The sequence below is a fragment of the Oryza glaberrima genome, chromosome 5 (assembly GCF_000147395.1).
Source record: "Oryza glaberrima chromosome 5, OglaRS2, whole genome shotgun sequence".
Classification (NCBI taxonomy): domain Eukaryota; kingdom Viridiplantae; phylum Streptophyta; class Magnoliopsida; order Poales; family Poaceae; genus Oryza; species Oryza glaberrima.
In genome coordinates, this window is record NC_068330.1 from 6,622,009 (window position 1) to 6,631,564 (window position 9,556).

General features: G+C 44.3%; 1 protein-coding gene across 1 annotated transcript; it reads right to left on the reverse strand.

The window, feature by feature from the left end:
* Nucleotides 1-1,041: 1,041 nt before the first annotated feature.
* LOC127774934 (BURP domain-containing protein 8) lies at nucleotides 1,042-2,272 on the reverse strand. Its single transcript, XM_052301224.1, has one exon. It carries the CDS (start codon nucleotides 1,980-1,982, stop codon nucleotides 1,239-1,241), a length of 744 nt encoding a protein of 247 aa, XP_052157184.1. The 5' UTR covers nucleotides 1,983-2,272; the 3' UTR covers nucleotides 1,042-1,238.
* Nucleotides 2,273-9,556: the final 7,284 nt, after the last annotated feature.

The window sequence follows — 9,556 nt, forward strand, 5'->3', positions numbered from 1 at the left end:
CCTTCTCGGCAAGGCCCTTGACAACCTGTGGATGGCCGGATAAGGGGAGACCGTGCCTATGTGGACGCCTCACCTCGGGTGGGACCCCGCTCCCGGCAACCATCCTCCACCCGTCACGCGGCTCGTCGTACTGCTTCAGCCTCCACTCGCCGTACTCCACCACGATGTACATTCGGTCGCCGGCAACCGCGCAGGAGTCCGTCCACCCTTCCCACATCCCGCGTGCCATCTCCGACCACGAGTACGACGCTACTCCATGAACGCGCTCGACGGAGCACACGGTCGAGCCCGCCCGCCACCCACAACACCGCCGCCGCCCTCGCCTCCATCCGCCACGCCCTCGCCGTGTTCCGCCCGGCAACCGTCTCTGTCTCCATCTCCCACATCACCGTTGTCTCAGTCTCCATCTCCCACACCGCCGGAGATTCGTCTCTCCTCCACATGGAGAAAGAAAAAGAAAGAGAGGAAGAGAGATGGAGAGCTGACATGTGGGCCCAAGGGCATTTTTGATATTTCACGCGATTTCTCTTTCCTCCTCAACCGGAAATCATTATTTTAATCGGCCGGTGTCTATTGGCAAATTACCACGTTTATAGAGTGTTTTTCCCTAAAAGTGAGTTTGGGCAGTGTCCCACGGCTAAAATCACACAATAGCAATGTCCTGTAGCAAAATTTGCCTTAAAACTGCGTAGGCACACCTACGGGCATCAAGTTCCTGGGTCTGCTATTATCGTGGGGCATGCATTAAACGATGATATATGTATAACAGGAACCATATGTAATAGTCTCTCCGTTTCAGGTTACAAGACTTTTTTGATTGTAGTCAAAATTAAACTGTTTTAAGTTTGACTAAGTTTGTATAAAAAATAATAACATTTTCTATCGAAGACAAATTTATTATAAAAATATATTCAATTATTGATTTAATGAAACTAATTTTGTATTATAAATATTACTATATTTGTTTATATATTTAGTCAAATTTAAAAATAGTTTAACTTTGATAAAGTTAAAATATCTTATAACTGAAACGGATAGAGTACAAAATGGATTGTCTGTAGTGCAGACTTATTTACATACGAGCAGGTCGTATAGTGGCATGTCGGGTCGTACGTACTTGTACAACATCGCACACATGGAGTATTTAACATGTAGGTTCTAGGCAAGGCAGCTCCAAAATATAGCAAGGAGCAAGGCGTGAATCACGCCATCTTTAACCTTTTCGCACGCGCGCGCGTTTAGTTGCGCACCCACAGCATGTCGCCCAGCGGCATGATGTGGCACACCGGCACGCTCCCGGCCGCCACGCCGACCCTCTCGTACGCCTCCGCCACGCCGGGGAACGCGTCGCCGTGGCACGTCGCGAGCGCCTCCGCCCGGGTCCCATCGGCACCGGCGAGCGTCACCGCGTACGCGGTGGCCGTGGTCGTGTGGCACCCGAACACGGCGTACGCGTAGGGCATCCCGTGGCACGTCACCATGTTGCCGCCGGAGACAGACACGACGGGCTTCACGGCCTCCACCGTGTACTCCTGCCTCGGCGTCTCCGCCGCCCCCGTGCCGATCACCTCCGTGGAGACGGCGCGGATGTCGCGGGTGCCGAGGCTGGCGGCGGCGAACTCGACCATGGACTCGAGCGACGTCACGCAGTGCTTGGCCTGGTCGCGGGCGCCGAGCAGCGCGGCCTCGCACTCGGCGAGGGTGGTCCGCATGTCCTCGGCGGCGCGTGAGCCGGCGGGGACGGAGAGCTGGGTGAGGATCTCCGGGAGCTTCTCGGAGGCGAACGGGATGGCGTCGGCGCGGCCACGGAGGAGCACCATGGCGCAGGCGCCGCCGCGGGTGAAGTGGAGCGTGATCTTGGAGCCCGGGAACAGGTCCTTCTCGAGGAAGAACACCGCGTCCGTGCTCACCTCGTCCATGTCCGTGTCCTCCTGCGAAGCTGACCTCGCAGGGTTGATGAGGTCGCGAATGGAGCCGGGCATCGGCGAGGTCGGGAGCGCGATCTTCCAGTACAGCTCCGCCGGCGACGCGGCATGGCTGGCTCTCGCGGCGGCGACCTGCAGTGCAGTCACAAAACAAATTCAATCGAAAACTGTTAACTTCAGATATACTTAGCTAATTAGCATGCAAAATTAATAGGCATATATTGTTCCAGTTAGTTTAAGAAAAACAATAGTACAACTTAAATTAAGAAAAGACCTTTGTCCGTAGTTCACATCAGAAATTCAATGAACTCGATCAATGTTCATCTATAAATTAACCGTACGTCTTAATAAATTAATGAGGCAAATATTGTTCCAGTTAGTTTAAATTTTAGCTAGAGTAACTGTAACTTATTTTTTAATCTTCAAGTACACGGCTAGATCGTGTGTGCTAGCGGGATATAGCACTAACTAGCCACACCCACCTTTTCTAAAAAAAAGTTACTAGTACATTTAATAGTACATGCTTTTTTTTTCCTTCCCAGATAATTTTCTCTTAGATTTTACGAATCTTTAACTAATGAAGATCTCTTACTCCCTCCGTTTCTGTGCTAGCTAACCGATATAAAGAGCGATATGTGTGCATGTCTGCTCACCACAAGGAGTGGGAGAGCAGAGAGTGACCTCTGATAAGAGTGAACTGATGTACATGCTAATTCCTAGCTTTGGGGAGCAATTTATAGAGGAGGGAAGTGGGAAAAAGAAGACGAACACGTAACATAATACATTTGCATTGCTGCCACTTGGATACAGGACGAAATAAATTTCAGATGTAGCAAAGCTGCTACATCACATTTGGATACCTCTATTATTGGGCGTTGTTATCTAATACTATTTTTGGTTTAAATAGATAGCATGGTTAACTTTTTGACATATATTTAACTGTCTATTTGACCATGAGTGAAGGAGGCGAGCCAAGTATAGGAGGTCGTGATAGCGGCGGCGGGGTAGTTTCTTCTTCTTCTTCGTTTCTCGAGAGCTGTGGAGAAGGTGTGTTCGGAGGACCCAAGTGTTCGGTATGAGCCAGTTTTTGTATGGTGTTGGCTGAAATAACCGGTTTTTGGTTAGATTTTGATAAACCGGTGAGAAGCGGTTTTTACTTTGAAACCGAAAAGGTAAACCCTAATTGGACCAAAGAGGTCGAGGACTTGTGGGCCCGCCCATGACGCTTGGTGGCAGCAGGGAGGTAAGACGGACTAGGTCCATCTCATCATCACGCCATGTCTGATAGACGACGTGTTGGCATGCAGGAGTATGTTTCTTTGGAAAACAGCATATTGGATATCTATTTGGGATAAGGGCGACGAGTTAAGGCTTGGTAGCTGTTTGGAAGCAGGAAGGACAGTGCTAAACCTCCGTTGACTTTTTAAAATATGTTTGACTATTCATCTTATTTAAAAAATTTAAGTAATTATTAATTATTTTTCTATCATTTAATTCATTGTTAAATATACTTTCATGTATATATATTTTATAAAAACTTTTTTTATAAGACGAATGATCAAATATGTTTTAAAAAAGTAAACGACATTAAATATTCGAGGAGAGAGAGAATATCTAATAAGGCGTGGTGGTGCTTGGCAGTTGCATAGCAACAGGACGGAGCTACTCCTGCTCCTTCCCTCTCCACGTCCAAAGCCGGATTACGAGACAAAAGTCCACAGTAGGTCATGCTTAGTGCGTCGTGTTGAGCTAGGGCCGGATTGCGTGAGATATTATCGAACTTCTTGTCATGACCGACTCAGTGTGGTTACTGCACGATGGGACTTGGCAAGAAATATTTATTGATTTTTGGCGAGACAATTCTGACATCAAAATTTCTAATAAGAAGATGAGCTATATGACGGGTTGAATATAACAAGTTGAAACAAGAACATATATAGAGGAACATCTAAAACTTAGTCTTACAGCTTTCTTTTATTCTACTCCCTCCGTCCCTAAATATATGACACCGTTGACTTTTTTAAATGTGATCGTTCATCTTATTTAAAAAAACAAATAGTTATTAATTTTTTTTCCTATCATTTGATTTCCTATTTAGTGAGCCGTAGAGTCTAACGACCTCTTGGTTGTAACTCTTGCTATCTGTATATTTGCAGGGGGAGGTGCGGTGGCATGATTTATATCCATTATCTAATTTAGAAAATCATCTGACCTCGTTCGCTCCTTTGTTTTTCATTATTAGTAAACTAGTAATCTACCCATGCTAACGCTACGGCACTATAAAATTTGTGTTAATAAATTATTAAATTCATGTTAATCAAATTAAATTTCCCAGATTCAGTCCATTTGATCCATGTCATATATCAAATATATTAAAGAAAAAGTACACAAATATCATATTGTCTAAAAATTAATTCAAAACCACCAACAATTGTATCTACTCAGAATCATCTAGCAAATAGTAGTACTAAGAAGTCTGGAAAAACTAAAAGCTTCATATCACGGGTTTGATTTATCATCCGCAGATTGCCATAGTTGACTTGGTGCTCTAGACTGCCGGTGTTGCTTTTCCTAAAATGCAATTCAACAAACTTATAGAATGTAGAAGGGATATGACAAAAAATTACTACCAGAGATTAGATATGCACATCTAGACAAGGAGCAACGAGATACATTATTAATAGCCACCTTCCTGCCGCTGGTAAATGGTGCTTAAACGCACAGAAATATGATAGCAACATGCAAGAAAGATGCACACCTAAACAACATGCTCGTACTTGCCGGCTCGTCAGCTGCCAGATGGTTAGGAACCAAAATCAATATTAACCAGTAATTGTGGCCACTCAAACCGTTCGATTAGAAGGGTCACCACGTTTGCATCCATGACAGCTGACACCCTCCAATGAAGTTTCCCTTTGATGCAATCGGCCACTGCAAGCATGATCCGGAGATATAGCCTTGTCCAACACCACTGTTTCATCCTCATCTCTCACCTGCACTAAACCGCTCCTCTGCATCCTGCTACCATCACAAAAGGTGGTTGCTATAAAAATAAATTAAACAGCGTGTAAGCTACAAAAGAATCATTCGTAATAGCATTCGAAGAACATTCATTTCTAGAACTGTCACAAGTAACCTCCACAGAGCATTTTTTAAGTGTCGGGCTGTTGCAAAAGGTCATAATCATTCCATGGTCCTCTGTTAGAAACTTAGAACCAAGGCAACACAATGGCTGCATGCACATGGACGACGAATGAACTATGGCAATTTACTGCTAAAGCTCAATATGTTTTCACGAAATTGGTAAGCTAAATATATATTGTTGTATAAATACGTGCAGGCTAAGCGTTCCATTAAAGGTTGCCAGGCACAGCTAGTAAGTATGCACGTGGAATCCATGTGACATAATATTTGTGATAAATAGATTACCCTAAATCAAGTTACTCAAATTTCGTAAAAGAAGTTAAGTGGTCTCTCTGGGTGAAGCAAATTGAAATTCATGCAACTTCTGAATCAAGCCACATTTATATTTCATCTTTCAGTCTTGTACATACATGTTACTAAAAGCACTTTTGTCAAAAATTGCAAGTGAACTTCAGAATTAATGCATAAGTACATACCAATTCATGCTACACAGCAAATGGCTATAATTAAATCTATGCAAATGCATAAGTACACTTTGCCGAGTGGCACGTCGACAAAATGTAGAATCAAGGAGTTGATTGAGATTTTGTGATGAAAATATTGGTAGTTTGCTAATGTTAATTTGGAGATTTTATGATATGGTTGATTTTGTAAAGTGTGCAGTTTCGGTTGACCCTGGCGGTCAGACCGGCTGAGTGCCACCGGTCAGAACGCAGGTTTTGCGGCGGTCAGACCGGCTGGTCCGACGGTCTGACCGACAGGATCCTGTTCGATGTCGATTTCGGATTATTTTGTTGGATTTGGATATTTCCTTCGGGGATTTGGCTTCTAGATGGTTTCTATGCGTATGGATAGTGTTGTTATACTAATGTGAGTCAAGTTGGGATGAACTTGGGCTCGGAATATGGTTTCTTGGTTGTTGCATGCGCAGGTGTTGCTTGAGGCCTCGGGAGAGTGTTGCAGGTGATAGATCAGAGTCAACTTGGGAGAAGTTGATGTTCAGGGATCAAGAGATCATGTGGAATACTAAAGGCTAGAGGACAATGCACGTGGTGATGAAGAAATCCATATGGTATACAAGAGGGATTGTGTACGTATGAAAAGAGGAGTCGAATTTGGAAGGGAGTCCGAATTCGGGAAGTTTGATTGAGATAAGAAAAGAGATGAGTTGTTTACTTGCAAGAGAGGGTTTCCTACGTGGGTTAGGAATCCTAAGTTGTGTTAGATTCGTGGACTTTGCACAGCCTACCTCATGTATAAATAGAGAGGGAGGGTGAGGCCTCCCGGTATCGATTTTTAGAGAGACTAGAGTTGAGAGAAAGTTAGGGTTTCGATTTTAGTTCGAGATTTTGGTGAGGAGTGCTGTTGGTGCACTTTGTAAACACTAGTTGATGCCATAAAGTCGAAAAGTTTCAATCTACATCTTCGAGTTTGTCATCTACCGGTGTTTCTAGGTCCCGACGGTCTAACCGCAGGTGCGCGCGCGATCTGACCGGTGGGATAGTGGCAGTCTGACCGTAGGTGATCGGGCAGTCTGACCAGCGAGGTGTTGGCGGTCTGACCGGCGGCAGGAGGGCGGTTCGACCGGTAGCAACAAGACTTCATCGTCGTCTTCGTTCGAGGTTAATCTTTAATTCCGCAAAAGACTTTTGGGTTTTTGGTTTTCCCTACCATTCACCCCCCTCTGGTAGGTTTGTTTGGTCTTGTGTGATCCTGCACAAAGCTGGACAGCCGCAACGATGGCAGCGGCGGGGCGCTCTCTTTTCCCCCGAGAATGCCAGGCTGGGGCAGTTTGGGAGTTTGACAAGACTAGGGTGCCGAGGCAGCTTGGGAGTTTGGCACTGCACAGATCCAGTCTCTCCTTGAGCAGTACAGGCGAGGAGACCGGTGGACGAGGGAGGCTAGCAGAGGAGGTGGTGGAGTGGTAGGAGGCGGGGCTCGGGGCACGGAGGCAACACATGGGGGAGTGACAAGGCAGGGAGGTGGACGAGGGAGGGTAGCGGAGGAGGTGGCTCGGGGCACGGAGGCAATACATGGGGGAGCGACAAGGCAGGGTGGGGGGCTACGGAGGCAGCGTGCGATGGAGTGGCGGTCGGCGGAAGAGCATGGAGTGGCTGAGAGAGCGTGCTGGCGGAGTTCAGTTAGTAGCAACCGGATATATGCAGCCTTTTTGAATTAGGAACTTAGCCTATCAAGTAGGGAACTTAGCCCTCAAATAACCCAATTTGAAATTCGCTCCTATAGATATTTAAACTCAGGATCTTAGGATGCTACTCAGGTCACTGCAACCACTAGGCTACATACTCTTTCACTGCCCACATTCATATATATATATATATATATATATATATATATATATATATATATATATTAATAAATCTAGACACATATGCTAGAAGGGGGCGGCTAATTGGTGGGAGCGATCACCCCCCCATCCCCTCTATACACTACTTTCTTCCTTCCTATTCCCCTTCTTCTCTTCCTACTACACCATAAATTTTTAAAAAATAAAAAAACATAAAGTTGAAAAAATTTATATATAGAAATACTGTATATAAAAAAATTGAATTCAAATTCAAATTTAAAACAGGTATGTAAACTTTTGACTTATAAACTTTGGGTCTATAAGCTAATATTTGAATTCAAATTCAAATTTGAATCGGGTATGTAAACTTTTGACTTAGAAACTTTGGGTCTATAAACTTTAGGTGTATAAACTTTAGATGTATAGAAATACTATATATAAAAAATATTTGAATTCAAATTCAAATTTGAATCGGATATAATTCAAATTCAAATTTGAATCGGGTATGTAAACTTTTGACTTATAAACTTTGGGTCTATAAACTGTTGGTGTATAAATTTAAGATGTATTATATATATAAAAGATATTTGAATTCAAATTCAAATTTGAATCGGATATATAAACTTTTGATTTATAAACTTTGGGTCTTTAAACTTTAGATGTGTAAACTTGAGGTGTACAAACTTTAGATGCATAAATTTACTAAAATAGGAAACTAATGCGGTGCTAAAAAAGGAAACCACGTGGAGGTGGAGGAGAGGGTACCACGTGGAGGTGGAGGAGAGGGAGGCGCGCAAGGGGTGATCGATCGCTCCTTAGCAATCTCGGCTAGAAAGTTTTATAATATGAAACGGAGGGAGTATAAAACTCCATATATAAAGTTTTCCACGTATAAAATTCTCATCATAAGGTTTCTATATATAAAATGGTTTGCACATAAACATTTTTAATAACCAACAAATAATAAATGCACCTAGGCTTTCTGTGTATGGACTCTGAATTTTCACGTGGGCCGAACGCGTGGGCTTGATGTGTCCAAAAATAGCGAAAGAAAGAAGCCGAAGTAGAAGAAAACGATGTGGGCTGACATCCGAGTCGGCCGGACTACGTGCACACGGGGCTCCCGTTCGCGCTGTAGAAAAGCCCAAGCCCAAATAAGCATCACTGCATCAGCCCGGCTATTAGCAACAGAATAACGACCTTAATTTAGAAAAAAAAAAAGCAACAAGATAACGAGAGAGATTACCGAGCCGAGGCCAAGCGATGCCTCGGCGGCTTCGTCTCTTCGGCTTCTCACGCCGGCATCCAGCGATGCATGCGCCGTGCCGCGTGCCCCTCTCCATCGTCGGGCCTCCGGTTCTGATCGGCCACCCTTGGCGTCACACGGGTCCAACAGGCGCCGCCGTCCACCGATCGAGCGCACGAGCAACCCAACAACCCCTGCAGGTGAGTTCTCAACCCAACCCCAACTTTAGCCATTTATTCAAATTTAGTGAATTATGGCTTGATTTATTGTTAAAGTTACTCTAAATATAACTTACATTTCATATATTTACAGTGTTTTTGGACTTTTTACTTTGCTACTATTTTCAAACTTATCTCTCTTTTTTTTTCAAAGTTAAAAAAAAGTGGCTACATTTAGTTTGTTGCTAAATTTTAGTAGGTACATATAAATCTTGCTAAAATTTTGGCAAGGTGACAACCTTATTAAAATTTGATAATGCCAAAACTAAGGTTGAAAATGATAGCAAAGTGAACAAACTCTTTAAATATGACGAATGCTCAAATATGTTAAAAAGTCGGCAAAATTTGCTAGAAGACACTCAAAAAAACGTGCAATTAGCTATGGGACACCACAAAGACATGAATTTGCTATAGGACATCGTAAAAGAGTGGTAATTAGCTACTAGACACCGAAGGTATTATTTTATTATTTTCAAACAACATGGAGAGAGAAATGATCGAAAAAGACCAGATTGCCCTCACGCACGTGGCGCCGACGCACGCCTTGCCGTCATGCAACGCCGCTCCAGCTCCATCTGCCCCGCCTTGCTGCGCGGGGGGAGGGGGCCGGCTGGAGAGTCGCGGTGGCCTGTCGGCACCAGGGGCGAGGCGGTACAGTCGGTGCTACGAGCGGTGGAGTGGGCGAGTGCCCATGGTGAGCGGCCAAAGTCACGAGTGG

Excerpts from the sequence above, each read along its gene's own strand:
- LOC127774934 (XM_052301224.1), bottom strand. The coding sequence starts at position 1,982 with ATGCCCGGCTCCATTCGCGACCTCATCAACCCTGCGAGGTCAGCTTCG.